The sequence below is a fragment of the Embiotoca jacksoni genome, unplaced genomic scaffold (genome assembly GCF_022577435.1).
Source record: "Embiotoca jacksoni isolate LCO1_2020_lvr unplaced genomic scaffold, fEmbJac1.0.p SCAF_19, whole genome shotgun sequence".
In the NCBI taxonomy this organism is placed as follows: Eukaryota; Metazoa; Chordata; class Actinopteri; family Embiotocidae; genus Embiotoca; species Embiotoca jacksoni.
This window is the reverse complement of record NW_027185329.1, coordinates 6,790,202-6,810,553: the sequence shown is the minus strand read 5'-3', so window position 1 is coordinate 6,810,553 and position 20,352 is coordinate 6,790,202. Positions and strand designations below refer to the sequence as shown.

General features: G+C 40.4%; 2 protein-coding genes across 4 annotated transcripts in view; one reads left to right on the top strand and one right to left on the bottom strand.

The window, feature by feature from the left end:
- Positions 1-107: 107 nt before the first annotated feature.
- On the bottom strand, positions 108-11,854 carry zap70 (zeta chain of T cell receptor associated protein kinase 70). 3 transcript variants are annotated; one of them, XM_069153234.1, is made up of 13 exons: positions 11,767-11,854; positions 6,460-6,930; positions 4,856-5,016; positions 4,636-4,774; positions 4,455-4,539; positions 4,280-4,302; positions 4,159-4,198; positions 3,440-3,629; positions 3,113-3,319; positions 2,527-2,719; positions 1,486-1,626; positions 1,255-1,367; positions 108-599 (listed from the first exon to the last, which is right to left on the bottom strand). In XM_069153234.1, the coding sequence occupies exons 2-13, from the start codon at positions 6,862-6,864 to the stop codon at positions 482-484; spliced, it is 1,815 nt and encodes a 604-aa protein (XP_069009335.1). In that variant the 5' UTR covers positions 6,865-6,930; positions 11,767-11,854; the 3' UTR covers positions 108-481. The 3 variants fall into 3 exon arrangements, with proteins under 3 accessions (XP_069009335.1, XP_069009337.1, XP_069009336.1); XM_069153236.1 differs by lacking the exon at positions 11,767-11,854 and adding an exon at positions 7,237-7,301; XM_069153235.1 differs by lacking the exon at positions 11,767-11,854 and adding an exon at positions 7,210-7,286.
- A 3,698-nt stretch (positions 11,855-15,552) lies between these two features.
- The window catches only part of adamts10 (ADAM metallopeptidase with thrombospondin type 1 motif, 10), a 45,365-nt gene continuing 40,565 nt past the window's right edge, over positions 15,553-20,352 (top strand). Inside the window, exon 1 of the mRNA XM_069153233.1 lies at positions 15,553-15,652. The gene's annotated coding sequence lies outside the window, so the exon portion shown is untranslated. The remainder of the gene's footprint in view (positions 15,653-20,352) is intronic.

Sequence of the window (20,352 nt, the reverse complement as noted above, 5' to 3'; positions counted from 1 at the left end):
CTCAAAGGACATATCCCACATTACCTCTATGATTATGACCTCTACTAAATTAAATCTTAACAATAAATGTGTGATCATTTAAAATAAATTATAAACTCAAATGATCCTTTTCTTTTTGCTTTATTTGGCTTAAAAACAATAAAAGGCCCTTAGTTGCTGACAGATACCACGAAAAGCAACTAATACATGGACCATATACTCCCATTATACTGTAAAACATACCAGAATATAAAATTAGTTCATTCATCAGTTTGAAGACACTTAACATTCAAACCAAGACAGACAGAAAACCTCCTTATATGGCTGACACACTTTACAAATGCACATTTATTGTCACTGAGGCCTGTTTAGCTGTATCAGTACTGTAGTCAAAGCTGGTCAGTGTGCACTGTTCATAAAACACTCTTTGTTTTGGTTGTTTAATGGCTGGTTGAAAGGACGCTTTGTGCAGTGCCGGGGACAGAGTGTGCCTTTTTTCTGTCTAGTTGGTAGGCTCAGCAGCGGCTGCAGCTCCCTCAGGCTTGGCCTTTTTGGATATGGAGTAATGGTAAGACCTCATGGACTCCTCAACCTTCTTGAAGTCCGGACGCTCCTCATGCCTGACGAGAGAGAAGAGAAGAGGAAACAGCTGTTATTAAAGGATGTAATTAATGGGACACAAACTCACAAGGTCTCAAGAGATCAGTGTCTTCTATAACTGACCTCAAAAATACACATTATGTGACGCATTGTCTTCATCGTCTTTAGACCAGGGTAATATTGTAGATTACTTTATTTCACCATAGCTCAAACATGGACAGTCGATAAAAGTGGATGTAGCTTCATGTTGTCTGTAATCCTTCTTAAATACCGAATGAAAATAGCAGATTATCCAACCAAACTCACCTTACTTAACAGCTAAAAGTTCAAATCGGATTCTTATACACCCGTACAGCTTTTTTCTTCTTTTTCCTTTCCCACTTGCCATTTACTGGCGCTATTCCCATCCCCAAGTATGAGACAATGCTGAATAACTTTCTGACATATTTAACATAAGTTTAAAGTGAAAATTCTGAAGTCCAATTTTCTGATATTTTAGTACTTGTGACTGTTACTTGGGTGTGTGTGTGTGTATTGTGGATGCTATGTGTTGTTGTGTTTTATGTAATTAGCTCCCATGTCTGTCCCTCTTGTAAAAGAGATCTTGATCTCAGTGAGGCTCAAGAAGCTCAAATAAATAACTGACAAACACATGAACAAGATTCAGTGTCTCACTTGTATGTCCAGCACTCCTTCATCATGGTATACATTCGCTCTGGACATGCTGCAGGACAGTCCATGCGGTTCCCACCTTCTATGAAGCGGATCACATCTGGTCCTTTCATTTTCTGCAAAAAAAAAATCAGAAAGACAAGAGATGTAATGACACGTTCAGGATCAATCCTCTTCTTGTGATCAAGTCCCGTTCCCAAGTGAAAGCTAATGTCGTGCCGAAACACACGTCACCTTGTAAGGTTTCCCTCCGTAGGTAAAGGCCTCCCACATGGTGATACCAAAACTCCACACGTCACTTTTACTGGAGAATTTGTGGAAGTTTATACATTCAGGAGCGTACCACTTCAGTGGCCATTTACCTGCCGTACGAGCCTGTAAACACAAAATGTCCAACAATAAGCAGCATGTCAGAGACTCAACTAAAACAGCAAACATCACCGGTGATAAACAAACGTGTATTTATAACATATATATATAACAAGCAGTGGCTCGTTCATTACAATTTCTCTCCATGTAATCAATACAGAGATGTAATGAAGAGTGGGAACAAACTGATACTGCGAATCAGTGAGGAATATGATCTGATCAACCTGAAAGCTACTTAAGGGTCAACAAAATAGGAAAAGTGTGTGTTAAAAGGTTAAAGGGATCATTTAGAGCACTAGTTAACAAAGTTTTCATCATACTAAAAAGCATTATATTTATTTTTGCTAAATTTGTGACTTAAATTTTTGACTTGAATTTTTAAACCTATCAAAATAGAAACACAAGCACTAAACGGTATCTGAACGTATTTTCTTTTTGAAAAAAATAATTGTAATTTTTGGTTTTATAAATAAATGTAATTTTAATCTGTAACTTTGCACATTTTACTTTTTTCTTTTCATGACTATGAGTATGCTTTCATTTTTACATGTGCAAGTGCATGATGTTTGGATTATTTTAAGGTGGTGCAGTGGCTCAAGGAGGTAAGTTTCCATTTTCAGAGTGTTCGATTATTCCTGTGAGTTTCTGAAAACTATATTCCCTCCAGATGTGGGTCAGTAAACCATTAAACAGGAAATCAATTGTTTTTCTTGAGTTTCAACAAAGCGGCTAACACTTTTGGGATGATAATGCTGAATTAGTGTTTGTGCAGTGCGAGGTCAGCTCAGAAAGCAATCGATTTAAGCTTCACTATTTGTGTTCTCTGCAACACTGATTATACATTCATGTCACTTTGTCTTGCGGTGCAACAGCTTTAAATAGAAAACATGGCGACATGATGAGTACTTTGTAGTAGTTGTCTTCTGCTCCCAGCGCCTTGGAGAGCCCAAAGTCACTGATTTTGGCAAACTGCTGGTTGACCAGGAGGACGTTACGAGCTGCCAAATCTCTGTGCACAAAGTTCTTCTCCTCCAGATACTTCATCCCCATCGAGACCTGGTGCATCAGGTTGACAATGTTCTCCACAGTCACAGTATCCCTGCAGATAGCAAAAATCAGGATAATAGGAATTTTCCGTCACTAAATATATATATCCCTGGATCCAAACCTACACAAATATGAGTCGCAGTTTAATTAAAAAGACAAAAGAAAAACTTTTGTTACACAAAATTTTGCTTATTTCTTTACATTTGTATTTCAATCCATTTATTCTAATAAAATACTGAATAATATCACAACTTTAAGAATAAAAAAAATCCTTTAAATGAAACATTTTGAAAAGGAAAAATGCTTCTTTATGTAAATTTTTTCTTAAAATACAATAAAATGTCAACACTGAGGCCAGAACCTGTGATGAAGGGTAATAAACCTGCCTACGTGTGAAGGAGTCACTTGCAAAAAAATATTGTATTTATCTTTGAACGTTACTCACTTATTGCTGGAGAGGAATTTGTGAAGGGGTCCGGCAGATGCCATCTCCATAACCAGCATCAGATGCTCAGCGTTGCACAGACCGTGCATGCGGACAATGAAGGGGTTACTCAGCTGGTGCATGATCTCTGCCTCCCTCATCATCTCCTCCTTCACCAGCTTCTCGTTGTCGCTCTTCAGCACTTTGATGGCCACATCTATCTGACCCCTAACACAGAAAAAAACCAACACATTAAAGTGACTGGGCTCAGTAGAGGTACAAATCAAAGCACATACAACATACAGTTTGCACAACTTTAATGCAGTTTCTGTTTTATAAGATCCTCACGATTCCATCTTGAGAACTCCCTTCTTGACGCAGCCAAAGTTCCCAGAGCCGAGCTCCACCTCGTCGATGAGCAGCTGAGTCCTCTGGATGTTGAACCTCTTGATGTCATTGGGGTTGTGATACGGGTTGAATCCGTCGCAGTCCATGGGCAGAATGTCACGGTCTTCAGGCATCGAGACCACTGCAACAGCTGGAGAGTCAAAAGCACAAACCACATGCTGTTTGTACTAATATTAATCTGGTGGCAGGTTTTCATGTGTATTATACACACTATGCAAATACTGATTGGATCTTTTAAGACAATCTCTCAAAGCTCATTAAAAATCTCTCATTTATCAATTCAGTTTTTTTGTTATGTATCTGTAAACATTTTAAAAAGAAACCTCAGGGAAAAACCTTTTTAGCCTGGCTTTTACAGAAAGTGTCTTGTCGTTTATTTATTTTTTTTTTTTTTAATACTTTTTATCCATTATTTTTATTTATTTCACTGCCATTTTTTAAAAACATCTTTATTGTTTCATTATTGTAATCTTTAAGTCAAGCTTAATTTTCTGTGCTGTTTTCTTGCTTTGTGAAGCACTTTGAGTTGGATGTTTGAATGAATTTTTTTTGTTAAAATTTAATTTGGTGGGGGGGATCAACTCGGGTTGCAAAAGTTGTGGCGTTGGCTCATACTTGTGAGTTTGGAAATATTATCTGCCGCAATGTGGGCGACTGACCTCGAGGTGGCGGTGTGTATCCATTTGTGCCGGGTCGCCTCTGAAAAAAAAGACAAACATGAATCTCAAAGAATGAAAAATATGATGACTTGAACAAGTGCAGGATGAAGTGAATACTTACTACTGCAGGGATATTGGGTGCCTCTGAAAGGTTACAAGACAGAATAACATCAAATAAATAACTTCACCAGTAAATGTTAATAAACAAGTTTGATGTATAAACAGAACTGTGTGTTATTAATAATCCACAAACATAAACTGTTGATATGATTGAAAAAAGGAGAGATGATCAGTACTTTCAGCAGCTTTGCCAACACTAACACACGCCTCCCCGAGAACAGTTACCAGGCCATCAGATTTCATCTTCAGGTACTCAACCAGCTGAACATTGAGAGAAAGTTCAATTTTAACCTTCAGCTGCAACACAAATTTACAGCCAGTGAGAGTGAAGAAAAGAAACCACGAGGGAGGACGTACCTGCCAGATTGTGTCAAACTTTGTTCCCTCTGGCATGGATAACTTCCCTGATTTGTCTTGAAGGATTTGATAGTGGTAAACTGTTTTCCCGTACACCGTGGAGAGAGCAAATGTACCAGACTCCTTTTTGTCTCTCACCCTGAGAAACAAAAACACAAAAATTGCACTAAAGCCTTCTGACGCTAAATCTTCAGAGGCTGGTCGACCTTGAGTAACTTACAGAAACTTGCCGTCTGGTTGTGCTCCACAGTAAAGCCGCCTCTCACCTTCCTGGCGGGTGATTTTACCGTGATACCAAGGCATCTTCTCGTGGGCCGTGGTGGCGATCAGCTTCTCGAGCTGAGGGGCTTGACTGATGATGGCCTGCTCCATGGCTTCTCCCTGAACAGAGAAACAGAAACCTTCAGAGTGCAAACAGATATTAGCGTGTCATACTGTATGCATAAAATGAAATAATATTCTGTATGAACTCATCTGAAAGAGAAACATCAGTTTTCCACCAGAGGTCATCTTTGCTTACGCAGGTTGTCAAATGTGGTGTAAGATGTTGCATATCAGCAGTGTGATGGCAAAGAGAGCAGCAGACACAGTCCACTTACACCTGGAGGCAGTTTGGCTGTTTAACTGGAGTAATAAAAGGATGCTGACTGGTTACAACAGGAGGCAGATGTTGGAACTGAGTCTGCAGAGGGTCAGATCTCCAACTGAGATAAAGATTCTTTGTTTTTTGGGTGACCACAAAAGTGTTTAAGTCATGAAAAGGAGAAATTCCCCAAATCACCTGTTGATTCTGCTTATTTTCTGTGTTTGTCTCATCTGTAGATGTATTTCAATGCGAGAACTTTCCACCAGGGAACTGGAACTGGATGTCAGTTCTCCTACCTGTGTTTCAATCGGCTGAACCAGGGTCTAAATTAAGTCCTGACGACAAAAAGTCACTTTCGATATTTAATGAAGTAAATGCTTTAAGATGAGATGGTACATTATGCCCAGATAAAAATGTGTGCTGTCTTTCATCCTTAAATGTGTGCGACTGATATTCCAACTGCTGTCAAACAATACTTTTGCCTTACTTCAGACAAACCAATTTGGCCATTAAAGGATCAGTTTACCCAAATTACAACGACATGCTGTATTTTCGCTCCACTGTGAGAAGTTTTTAAAGTGATGGGGAGCACTGAGATGTTGCTGATTGAAATTTAAAATGTAATGAACATCCGAGTGGAGGCAGATAATTTCTTCAGGAGCAGATTCCACAAGAGGCAAGTGTGAGAATGACCTTTTTTTGTTATTTGACTGAAATTACACTTTTCCTTTTACATGTTTTATTATATTAAAACCAAATTTGTATATAATAGAAGAGACAAACATATTCAAATCATTAACTTTAGTAAAAGTAGCAGTAACATACTATAATAGTACTCCATTCACAATGGCTAATAAAATGGACTTAAATAAATAAAAGTAAATGTTGTTCAGAATGGCTCTTTATCATAGTTTTGGATCATTATTGAGGTGTTAATATGTAAGCAGTACTTTAGCGGATCAGTTTAACGCTGTACGGTGTTGGGTGGATTTAATATTCTAATTCTAATGTGATTTTTATGTCATATCTTAATCTGAAAGGTGACAGTAGCAGTAATATTTTTTTTCAATGGAGTCAAAAGTATTCTGGTAAAGTACAAGTATCTCTAAATTGTGGTATTTACTTGAATAAATATACTTCGTCACTTTCCGCCACTGTTGAAAAGCAGCTCGCAGGTTTTTAAAGGTTGTGACATGCAGCAAATATAAAACAGAACCCAGAACTCTGCAGAGCCTCACCTCCAGGTTCCAGGTCTGCTTCACGTACTCCCTCAGCATGTTGTCTCTCAGGTTGTCGAACACGCCGGACCGTATCGGTGTATCTGGGGAGCGCAGGCAAGGCTTCCTCAGGGTGCACACCAGCCCGTCAGGGTCTTTGCTGTAAAACTCGCAGAGCTCTGCAGGCCCGCAGTGAGACTTCCCTCCTGTGATGCAGTACGTCCCGTTCAGCTGTTTATCTATGGAATAATGGTGAAACTCCAGGTTCCACACAAGAGACAAGACGTAGCCTCCCAGACTGCGGAGACACTGTCGCAGCAAGAAGAGGCCGTCAGCCATCCCGGCCAGCTTCAGATGCTGCTCGGCCTCCAAGCGGCTGATGCTGCCGTAATAGAAAGGCAGCTCGGCCGCAGAGTCGCTGGACATGGTGGGACCTGGGAGAGTGGAGTCGCACCTGGTCTGGTAGTCCTGGATGGAGGTGGTGGAGGGAAACTGGAGACACACAAAGGAGAAAAAAGGTGGAAAGTGTTTAGGAATATGCTGATTCTCTTAACCAACATGTGACGAGTACACTCAGATTTAAATTCAGTCTGTGACCTTTGGCCTTTCAGCCTTTTTCATCCCCTTTACCACTGTCTGCTCAATCAAATCTGCTTTTTTTTTCATTTACCAAATTACAAAAAAAGTTTTGGGAATACAGTTTAAAAAGGACAACGCAACAATCAGTGCTGCAAATTTTTCCAAAAACCCATAAAATCTCAAGAACCTCACATCTTTCTTTCAGGGCCAACAACACACCTCACAGAACGGAGTTGTTCAGCTCTACACAGATGAGCTTTGAGGAGTCGTATGTCTGGATGAGATTGTTAGCATGAGGCACCCACACTTTGAGACTGCATGAAGCTTGCAGAATAACACATTTGTGACAAAAGCCACAACAGGAAGTAACAGTCCGCCCTCACAGCCTCTTTTCTCCAGCAAGTCGCTCTTCGGTTGAACAGGTGCTGTTTGGTTCTAGAGCATTACCTCTGCATTAGAAACTGAAGTTTGTATATTTTCCCTTCATGGAAAAAAATAAACTTCTGGGAGAGAATTTATCCCAGAATATCGTCACAACAACTACTGATTGCACAAAGAGATGTGTCCATGAGGAATCTGATATAACCTCAGTGATGACTGAGGAGACGACATAAAGATGAGATTAAAATCAGGCAGGTTTTGACTGCAGTCTGGAACGGTTATGTGATAGCAGGCAAAACTTGTCTGTTTGAGTTAGAAGTGGAAATTCACATTGAACAGTCACAGTGAGTGACGCACCTCAGGTCACAAAACACGGAAAGGAAATAATCTGAATATGCAGAGGTGGATGCAAAAAACATTGCGATTGTGGAATAATCCAATCAAATGACAAGGAAATAGGGAAGAAGTAACGAAATTAATAAAATGCTGTGGATTAGCCAGGTTATTCTATAGTTTTTAAATCTTTAAGAGCAACAATAAAATCTAAATAAAAACACTTCTACCACAGTATGTTGGACACTTGTTCCAATTTTGATGCTGAAGTTTTATTTACCACAACATGAAATCATAAAAAAAGTGTGAAACCTCAGCTTCCTGTCTAGAACCGTGCCCACATCCGCAGTGGACAACTGAGCAAACACACAAAGCTGCCACAAGAAGCAAGGCTCCACTGTGACCTGACCTGTTTCCCACCACAACACAGACAGACAGACCCTTCGATGTGGACAAACGGAGACCCAATTTGTCGAGACGCAAGCAGTGAGTCAGCGTCACAAAAAGTGCTTCATAAACTTCATAAACATAATTCGGTTTAAGTGAGATTAAATGTAGTCTTAATGGGAAACTTGGATCTTTGACTTCATTTATGATGATTCAGATACTAACTACATTTACTCTAGTGCTGCACTAAATATAAATTTGAGGTACTTCAGATACCACGTTCTGCTGCACTACAGTTCAAAGGTAAACACTGCGCTTTTTACTCTACAGTATTTGTTTGACATATTACCCCAATCCAAACCATAACCCTGAAGTCTTTACTGTGTCATCCTTTGGATTTATTTTCATCTATAATGTAAAATAAACTGGATTTCAGTGGAAACTTGAGTTCTGGGGGGACTACTAAATATAATTTCCGAGACAAAATATCAATAAACAGCAAAGTTGTGTGAAGATCTACTTTAGTAAAGAAAATATGAATAGATGTAAATAACTTTCAATAAACTGTGAGCCACGTGACATATAGTAGCGATCATCAATCATTTTTCCATCGACTTTAAATGAACAAGCAATTTCTGTGATATTACTGAAGGACTGAAAGAGAAAATTAATTTAATGACAAAACAACAAGCCCTCTTCAACACACCATGACATGCATATTGACCATGCTACTGTAATTTATGACATGACCAAACTAACCAAAGTATTGACAGCTTTCCAGCACAACATGAAATTGTCCGACAACAGCTGTAGCTGGGTGTCAGCTCAGCTCGTTTTCTTTTTCAAATATGTCTTTTATGCTTTTTCTACTAAACTTTTGTCACAGAAACATAGTGGAGACAGATGAGGTGACACATGACAGTTCCTGAGCCAACTTTGAGGTCAAAGTGTTGTGCAATATCATTCAAACTACATTTGGGAATGAAGATACAGTTTTATACACTTTATAAATCCTTCTGATGTGCCTAAAAGACCTTCGTTAATGAGGTGTTTGCTGAGTACGCAGACAGTGAACCAGTGAGTGGTGGAAAAAGTCCTGTGAGTCACTCTTTTTTCAACAAGCGGAGGAGTACATAAGTGACACACGCCAAAATCTACAGGCCTGCTCGTTTTCCACAGAGAAGAGAGTGAATGTTTTTCCGGCATGAAAGTAAATGTAATGAATTACAAAAAAGAACCCTGATTGTGTTTGTCATTTGGGCAAACTTTTCTACTTTGGAGAGAATTACTGTTCCAGTTATCAATCTTGATGTCAGTGATGGAGAGGGTTTTTTGAAGCACAAAGAACAGAGTGAAACTAAACATAGAAGCTATTATATTCTCTCTGATTGCTCCTTATGATGACAAACTATCAGCAATACTAAAAGCTCAGACTTGCAAGTCAATACAAGCGAAAATCTGCACGTATGGGGGGGATATTCCAATCTCGTATTGGAGGACATTTCATTTACTGAAGTAAACGTAGCAATACCGCACTTTTTTTTAATTTTTTTTTTATAAATACTCCATTACAAGTAAAAGTCCAGTATTGAGCATCTTACTCAAGTAAACAACTATTAGCAAACAAACAAGTTGATTTAACTAAAACGTAATACAGCTAAAAGGTATCGCATTGTTTTGAGCTAAATGGTAACTACTCATGGTGATGCTAGGGGGAAAGTCAGGGCATGATCAAAGTCAGTTAGATTCATTCTCAGGGGAGCATGAACCTCTATACAGCAATCCATCCAGTCCCTTTTGAGATATTTCAGTCCAAACCAGTACCTGTCATGAGCCTGTTGGCATGGCTGAAAATGTCAGAAGCAGCCTTGCAAAACCAAAAAGTGTAATTATCTTGTAGAATGTAAACTCCTGCTCAGTTCATTAACATATCAAACGTATTATTATTATTATTATTATTATTATTTGGAGATGACATCAGTGTAAAAGTGAGAGGAACAGAGTAATATGTCTATGTCAGAGAGGCAGTATGATGTAAATACTGTGTAAATAGTAATCTGTCTACAGTACACCTGCTTCAACGATTGACAGCGGATAATACAAACACTAAAAACAAAGTCATCCCAACTGTGCTGAGACTCAGAAAGTCATTACTGCTGAGACATTGCAGCTTTTTACATCCTCCCTGAATCACACACGTAAATACCAGCGTGAGGTCAATGATTTGATTTGTTTCTTTGACTAACACGAGCTGTGTATTTTCTGCAGATTACGTGATTCATATGAAATCAAGAAGATTCCAATGATAACTATTTAGCTTTTAGAGTTTCGAGGTCATGATTATTTTGGTTGTGCTATCAGGAAGTTAGCTCACTGTTACGTAACTCAAAGCATTCCTCCATAGATACAGTAACGTGTGAGACTGTGTAGGCATCCACCAACAGAAATGTGTTCCTTAACCCAAAAACAATAAATTAGTTTTCCCCAAATCTCTTGTTTTTGTGATGATTTATAAACATCTTAATATATTGATGGACTTGGATAAGAAGCTGATCTCCATTTCAGATGTAGGGCCTAAATGCCCCAAACTGAACCACAATTTCCTGAATCAGTGGAAACAATTGACATTCCCAATAAACAGTTTGCATGTGTTCCTGTGTTATGATTCTGGTTGTATTATTCCAATCTAAAATTAACCTCTACAGAATTACATTTATACTCATAAAAATGAAGTTAGGTCCCATTTTCAGTCGCCTTTACTGTATCATGTAGACCCAAAACAGCACAAACAGCATATCCCCAACAATTATTTTATTTCTGTTAATGATAATATAATTTAAATTAAATTTCTGTTAATTATAAAGAGAAGTTTTGAGTCAGTTGTGACTTAATCTAAAACTAAACTGTGCAAACTGAGCACATTTTGTACATAAAAATTCTGCCCTCCAAACCAATATTGTCCAACAGCAGCTGGCACATCTTGCAGATATGCCGCAGTCCAGCACCAAAATACATCCAGTAATTTTAAGAAAAGTTACAAGCGATAAAAGACACACACACACACACACACACACACACGGACCTCTCGGGTGTGTAAAACCCGACCCATTTTTGGTTTTCCATTTCAAGGCACAATGAAAGCAGCTATATTTTGCACATGTAATGGTTACATTTCCAAGCAAGAGCAACAATGCGTCGGCCCGACTGTGGCGCACACACAGTTTTACTCTTTCTTTCGTAAAGCTCAGACAGTCATGGAATTAAGAAAATAAATAAATAAACTCTTTTTGACTTGTGATTTTGTCTGAATTTTAAAACAGATTAAAAGGCTTACAGACTCCATTTGGATCAAAGCAAATTAAAATTGATAAAACAAACTTTGAGCATGCAGCTTGATGACCGACTATTACTATCAAATTGCTGTTTATGAAAACATGTAAAATCTGAAGTGTATATGTTACCTTTAAAAAATAAATTTCAGACTGTACCAGGTTTTTCTTGACGAATTAGAGGATTGCCATACAATTATATCTCAAGTTGAGACAAACAGTACCAATCACATCATTTTTTTTCACTAAATCATTCTACCAATCCGATAAAAACACGTTTGTCGATAAAAGATCTGATATTATAACAAAATCTACTTACATTTCACTACTTTACTGCAAAGCAGAGCAATGCTGCTACTTCAGAAACAAAGATATATCTGTCGATCTGACAGAAGTGTTAGGTGCTGTGAAAAAGTGGGTTTAGAGAAAATGAAACCCCCTCCTCCCCCTCCACACATACACCAACAACATTTGCATACACAGAGCTCTGAATTCAGCTTGATGTTTACCTGTGACATATGAACTGTAAAATACAGCGTGAGTGATTCAATAGTAAAGAAATAGTTCAACATTTTGGGGAAATTACCTGTGTTTAAGCTTTAGCCAGGAGGCTCTCAGCTTAGCATGATAACTGAAAACAAAGGGAAACAGATAGCTCTGATTAAAGTGACCCAGGATCCCATTTTGGCGTTAATAACATGAAAGCATGGCTCTTGGCACACTTTGGGATCTTTAGTACTTACTGAGCATCACTTAAACACCACAGCCTGTCCATCACTTTATGGCCACAGTGTATTCATCTTTTAATGTCTACCTAAAGCAGGATAACAATGCTATATCACAAAGTTCACAAGATCTGAGACTGGTTTCTTAAACATGACAATGAGTTCATTGTACTCAAATGGCCTCCACCGGATCTACAACCAATAGAACACCTATGGGATGTGGTGGAATTGGAGATTTTCATCATGAAGGTGCTGCCTACAAATCTGCAGCAACTTTGTGATGCCATCACGTCAGTATGGATAAAAATCTCAGAGGAATGTTTTGAGCACTTTGTTGAATCTATGCCATGAAGAATTAAGGCAGTTAAGGAAAAAAGAACATGGTCCAACTGAGTACTGTCATGGTGTACCTAATGAAGTGGCCGATGAGTGTATGGTTACATATAATATCGACCATATAATGATACTAAAATATTTTTTTCTATCCTCCCTTCGATGCAATGTACTATTCTAACATAGAATAACCATTTGACTGATACACCATGCTCCTGCAACTGTGCAATTCTCACAGTACCAAACCACCAATGACAGGGATAGTCACCCCCCACAGCCCACAGCCCACACACACACGAACACTCAACACACACACACACCCACACACACACGCACACCCACACCCACACGCACACACACACACACACACACACACACACACACACACACACACACACACACACACACCACCCCCTCCTCAGCGACTGCAGCTGCTTGCTAGGAGTCGCAGATCTGGCAGCCAGTCAGCAGGATCCCGCTGAATCAAGTCACCCAAAAACAGAGAGGAAAAAAAGGAGGAGGAAAATGGGCTCCTGCGAAATAAAAGCATGAACATAAACTTGTATGCAAATTTTCCATAAAGTGATATAATTTGAAGGATTCCTTTCTTTAATTAAAGCAGTTTGGTAAACTCATTAAAACACTATGACTAGTAATGCGACTCAGACATCAGAGAGACAGCCTCCTAAATATCTTCAGTATATTTTGTGTCTTCTTTGACTGCACTTTCAGTTTCCATTTGCATATACTGGGTTCAGAATCTGAAGGCCACCATGAGCATGTGCAATGAGAAAATAAAGACAGACCTAACCACAGGTAGTGTGAAGCGCATGTTTAAAAAAAGCTATAGGGGTGCTATAATTGAATATTTCAGCCTGTTTTATACCTCGTGTTTTTGTTTTCTCTGCATCAGTTACAAACACAGATTTTTTTTTTTACATTTACATTTTTACATATATATATATATTAGTTGAGAAGAGAAAACTTAGGCTACTTAACTACTTTTAAAAGTGTCTGAAAGTGCACCAAATTGTACTAAATAGAGCTGCAAAACAGACATTGACATTCGCTTCAGTAATACCACTGTTCTTGACCAGTGCTTGATGTGTAAAGTGGTGAAGACTGGTACTTGCACGTAGTGGCCCTGCTACAGATTCTGACGATCCCTGACGACTCCGACGAATACAACAAAACCAGTCACACCAGAGCAACACTGATCTACACCGATCTTCACCATCAGCTCTCCGTTCTTAAACAGTACCCACTAGGCGTCACGCATCCTCATTAAAACGAGCCTCATGGCTAAAACCGAACCAATGTGTGATCTCATCCAGCACATTGCCAACCAACATCAGGTGAACATACTGCTGCTACAACTGTGTTAATGAAGACAAGCTACTTATCGATGGCTTCGACCTCTTTAGCTTCATAGGTCACAACAAACATGGCATCGCCTGCTATACCAAACAGGGAATTCAAACTGCAAGCGGTGATGTGCGGGCCCTCGCACGCTGCACGTCGGGGATCCAGCGGGTCGGCATGTTCCCGCTTGCAGTTTAAATTTTTTTGTCCTCGATCTCGTTCCTTATTCCCTTAGAGGGACTTGCCTAAGGGGGACTCAACCCCATGAACCATGTAGTTTACCCTTAGAGGGATTTGCCTTAGGAGGTCTTGCCCTCTATGAAACATGTGGCTTTGGACATTGACATTCGCTTCAGTAATACCACTGTTCTTGACCAGTGCTTGATGTGTAAAGTGGTGAAGACTGGTACTTGCACGCAGTGGCCCTGCTACAGATTCTGACGATACAGGGATTCACCCTACAGTGGCTTATTATTACCCCTCTGTAAACCATTAACCATGTGTGATACCGGCGCGGGGCTCGAACCCGTGTCTTCATGAGGTTGTTTCCAGCTGGACGTAGACCGCTGGACTATCTTCAGGCGAGGCAGGAGAAAGAGTTTCACGTTGTTCACTCAGAGCTTCCAGCGACTCAACCTACAGTCTGGTTAACTCAACAGGTAAAAGGTTCTACTTCACCAAGGTTGATATTAGTGGTTCAAATTCCACCTTGGCCTGTTGATGGTGATTCAACTTTTAGTAAAGTTGATACGTTTGGAGAAATTGAAAAAAGTTTTGCTTCCACAACACATTACAGGAAGATATTTAATATCACTGCAGACCCCCGTGAAAACATGTATATCTACTATCCAAAGAATGTCTGCGGCGATTTCGGTCACATTTGAATGAATATTTATGGGTGGTGGAGTTATAGGTTGCAGTGAGACAAAGATTTGTCACAATGCCATCGTACTCCTGGGAAGGTAGATGGTGCAGTGGTTGGCACTGCTGCTTCTCCCGTAGAAGGTTTGGGGATGGAGCCCTCCCTTTCTCATGAACTTAAAAAAGAACCATAAATAATTTCTGACTTTGAAAATGCCGGCAATTTATTTGAACAACATGCCATAGCATGACTTGTTGGCCGCCACGCCACGGGGGACACCGATCGACAATAACAACATTATTTTGATAACTTTTAACTCCAAACATTTTAAGAGTGCACAGACTCAAGTCGGTCCGACAAAACCTGTAGGGAGTTCGTTACATACATGTTCACAGCATACGTTTTAAGGAGAAGGGTAGGTTTTAACGGTAGCATTTTAATTTCGAAGCTCTGCTTTTTTGGCGCAGGCCAACATTGTCGTAAATTTAATTTGATGTAGCTGCCAACAGAGAAGAGCAGGTAAGCATGACGTGTTCTTGGAATGGACAGCGCAGGGCAGAAGTGCCGATTGCGCAATTAAAAGTTACAGCACACCAAAGTTTGGAGGTGCCGACACTGCGTACCGGTGTTTACCGATCCACTTCGAACCAAGCCCTCTGCTCAGCTCGATGTTTCACCACCAAAACCCCTGCATACACGGCCATTATTTTGCAAGTTTTTTTTTTTTTTACCGGATGTGTCTGTGTTTTTTTTTGCAGCGGGGAGCTTGACATCTGCTTCACTGCAGCTCTGTTTCTGGAAGTGGAAGAAGTTGAGTCTCCTCAGTCACCCGCCGGCGCCGCCTCCTCCTCCTCCTCTACGTTCCGCTGCTGAGGACAGAGGACAGACTCACAGCGGAAACTTCTCCAGGGGGACACGGGAAGGTAGGTCAGCGAGCCCGGTCACACTCTCTGCGTACTCGCTGCACAGCCTCTGGAAGAAAACGGCTCTGACATGATGCTGGCAGGAGGCTGTTCTCAACTCTTGTCCTCTCCTTTCTCCAGAAATATCCCTGCAGAGATTTTGAATGTCGTCCTTAGTGAGTTTTTCCACTATGGTGTCATAAGATCATGAGCTGCACCTTTGTGGGTTTAATGTCGTTTTTTTTAAAAAAAAATTTTAATTTATTTTTTTATGGTATTTGCATTCTTCCAACAATTCCAATCCTTGGATTACCAATCTCTTACTTATGGCTGAGATCTCCTCATTGGTTGGTGATAGGGCTGGCAGCGTGTGCGTGTGCCTGCGTGTGCGTGTTTGCCGGTGCAGGGATGATGTGGCTGTCAGCAGACATCAGGTACATAATGGAAGGGTGGCATTTTGTCCTTCACCAGCTGGGGGAGCAACTTGCAGTTTCTTCCTGGTGGAAAAAAAACACCAGTGATTCTGCAACAGGTTTCAGAAGGTACCATGCCATTATCACAGTGAACATGCTTCACTGTATGCAACATCTTCCAGGGATTACAGAGGAGAGGCTCTGTTTTTAGACTCACTCGTGCGGTAATTAGCTGTATGACATGTAGGCACATGTATGCCAATCTGTGGTCCCTCACTGAGAGCAGAAATGGCAGATGAGTCATTACATCAGTTGCCTTGGGAGATATCTGCAGGTTTCTGCTTATATTGTCGGATTCTTGATCATTGTGCAGCATCATTCTGTTTTATCCTAGTTTTATTCCATATACATATGTATTTCATCATTTTTTTATTTGGCCAAATGAAGATCTCAGATGCTATCATTTGAGACGTGGATTTATAGTTTGCACGTGACGGTGTTAGACATTTCACAAGTTTATTTGGATTTTCACCATCACGCAAATCTTTCACACATACTGACACCGTAGGGATGCACTTAACTTTTTCTCTTCTGATATCTCAACTTGACGTGTCGCTGTTTTCCTCAAATTCTAAATCTTTAAACTCAATGTGATCATTCCCCTTAATTTAAACATTACATTAACAGAGAAAAGTATATTCAAACTGGATCGGCCACGTCATGGCTGCCAGGACAGCAAACTTGCTGATACCAATTTGTCATATCAGATCAGTGCATCCCTAATATGAACACCTTTACAGACACACACATTTACAGCCTTCCTTTCCACTGCGTCAATGCTCTGTAAAGTATTTTTGTGTTTAAAAGTGGCTTATAATGATAGATAAAGAGGATTAGAGCAGACAAAATTGGTTAATTGACAGAGGTGGCATTGACTCTGATAAGCATTTTTCAATTATGCCAAACATTCATGAATCCAGCTTTTCAAATGTGAGCATTGCTTCTTTTATTTGTGTTTCGTGACAGTTAGATGGGTTTTTCTTTTCTTGCTCTCGACCGTTGGCTGCCTTAAAGCAGATAAAAACTGCACAGAAATGAATTTGATAAAAGACAGAAAGAGAAAACCGTCCTCTACCATCTGTGCTCCGTTCCCAGTGCTGCTGGCTGACTCGCTTCATGTCGAGTCAGCTCTCTCTCTCACTAAATATTGTTTCAGACTCGTGAGGCACATTTTCAGGGTGAGGGGAGCACATCCGAGGTTCTCCGGCCTGTTTATGTTCCCACTTTTCATCTCTGCACTGTTTATTTGGGGAAATCGAGAAAGGAATGCCCGCTTCTTTCTCTTTCTTTTTCTGTCTTTTGGACCAGACGGAGAGTTTAGTCTGAGATATATCCCCCAGTCTTTACTATCACCTGTTCAGGGATTCATTTAGAGATTTGCTTAAATCTGGACCTCTTTCTTTTTTTTTCAGTGAGGGAGCAGTTGCTGCTTAGGCAGACTCAAACGCAGCGTCTGACTTGTGACATTCGTCTTATGAGCAATTTGATCCCACAGCCTCATGGTCTTATTAGAGAAGAGAAGCCGCATTGCCAGTTTAATGAAATAATAAACTGAAACTAAAGCTGATTCATGAGCTTCTCCATGATCAAAGTGCAGACAGTGTGTATGTGTGTGTGTGTGTGTGCGAGAGAGAGAGAGAGAGAGAGAGAGAGAGTGAATGGGGGAGTGCGAGGCTTGAATCTAAGCTGAGGGACACTTAGCATCTGTTCGCTCCACACAGACTTTACTTTGAGCTGGTCATATGGCTTTGATTAGTGCGCTAGTTTTCGGATAGCTCCCCTCTCCCTGGCAACAGTTAAAGACAAGGACAGCATAGTTAGCTCCAATATTTAAAAGAAAAACATTCACTGTACATCCCTTACGCCACATGAAAAGCACCAGTCAGTGCTCACTGGTAGATGACAAGATGAAAAAAAAATGACGTGTCATAATGCTCCGGGGTCCACCGGCTTGATTACATTGCAAATTTGGCCCACCCTTAAATTCCCACCTAATTATCCTGAGCGATCCAACTTTTCTGTCTCTTGTTAACAACGACTCCTTTCTTCTCCACTCTTCTGCAAATTGTGATAGCATTGGAAGTTGTGTGGCCTGTCTGCAACTCGGACCACTTTCCCTCTTGGCCGTGATTGCAGCTATACGCTCGATACTTGTAGCTCATCCAAACAAAACACTGAGCAGAGAGTCCGTGTATGTGCTCACTTGGCCTGCTGACAAACATACGTTTTTATTTCGCAAAAGTGATACAGCCCAGAGGGAAAGTTTTGCACAACAGACCACGGAAGATGTACAACGCCATCACCTCTGCGAGACAGCTTACTCTTAATTTAGCTATATTTCTCTGCGGTTCATGGTGGAGTAATAATTTACCAGGAAAGCTGTGCAAGGCAGTGCATGCATGTTGTGAGGATTTTGTTTTTTTGCAGGCTGTCCAAAGATCTTTTTAAGCAGCTTTACTTAAAAAGCACCAAGGGACAGCACTGGTGGGGTCCAATCTCCCCCTCTCTCTCTGGTTTAAATAAACAAGAGGAGAGTTAGTGGTAATGAAAAGCACTTGATATCAAGCTGCAAGTTTAATAACCCCACAATAAATCGAGAGCGGGAGCAGAAGAAGTAATGAAAATGGAGGGGAGTTTGGCTTGTGCAGGAAATGACTGGGAGAAAGCCTGAGGGAGGGGAAGAGAGAAAGACTTTTAGTTGTTCCACATATGAGGGAAGCTGCAACAGTACAAAGACCCCTCAGTGTTTTTAAAGCAAGCTCTCTTTTTACTGTACCTGCTCGTTGCTGTTTGAAATGAAACAAGAGGCACATTAGGGCTTTTTTCAACTCATTCCTCCACACTCAGTTCAGGGTATTAACACTCAAGAATGGCGCTCCCAGCTGGCTTGAATAGCTTACACTCTGCTGTCCCTCTTTCATTCCTCTCGGGTTTTGCACTTGTTTTTTTTAGGGTTTTTTTCATCCTCTTTTCAGGAGGCAACTTGTTCCCTCTGCTCTCGTCACCAAAAGGTTTCCCATCTGCCTCCGATTACCTTTGGCTGCAGTTGGTTAGCCGCCAGCCATCTGGGCCAGTGTGGCGTCTCCGCTCGCTCTTCTCTCCCCAGACGGCTCTGAAGGAGGGATGGAGGGGAGGGAAGGGAGGCTGGGACGAGAGTGAACTGGGTGGGCAGACTTTACTTGGGAATAGTGAGGGTTGGATTTTTAGCTGACACTGCAATCTGTAGCCAGGAAACTCAAGTCAAAGAGAAGGGCACCCATGAAAATGTGACTTCTGGTCCTGGCTCTAGTCTGGTTTTGTAATGGGTACTGTGGTTCTGAGGAAGTTATTTTCCGTTGTTATTATAAAGCAAATTGGTCTATGTTGGTCTAAAACAAAACAAAAAAAAAAGAGCCCAAAAAAGAATAGTGCTCATTAAAAAGGAACCTAGGTTTATTTTTAGCACAAGACAGCCAAATTAGTAGTGTGGAAAACGAACAAAATTCCTCTCGCCAAGATACAAATTCATAATGTCTGGTTGGCTGAACTATTACGGTCAAATGATCATCATCCGGGTGCTGCCTCACAAACTTTCTATTCTTTATATTCAGCAGTTAAATGTAAGTTAAGTCAGTGTAAAATAGTAATCATCATCCGCTAATTGATAAAAACGGACATTGTGCAGCTCTATGCAGATGATATACAGCTGTATGTCCTGTTTCATGTGCTCTTCAATGTTTGATGTGTCCTTAAAGGGCACGTTTGTTTGTAGTGATTTACGACTGCATAAAGGAAAAAAAAATTGTATAACGCCTTTACTCGATTGAGTCTGTGTTGATTGAGCCTCAAGACTACAAGTAAAAAAATGCGGGGTTGTGGAGTCAGAAAGACGTGAACCTACGAAACCTCTGTGGCCTCTGATTGAGGCTATTAGTGTAACACAACAAAGTCTCAGACTGAACTGCCGGCAGTTAAGTCGACATGTAGACACCATGTTTGAAGAGAAACTATCCGGTGCAATGCAAAGTTGGAGTACTTTTCAAAGATCTGAATCTCCAAACTGTTTCTGTAATTGAATCATTTGAACTGCACCAATTGCAAAGCACGCACTCCATAATCCGTCGATTATATTGTGTTGGATTATTTTTAATCTGCCAAATATCAGCACTGCCCTCAGTATCAGTGTGAGTATAATAATGACAGAACTCTTTGTCTTAGATGTAAACAAGCTTCATATAGGCTCTCATACCATCAGTGTGCTACACAATA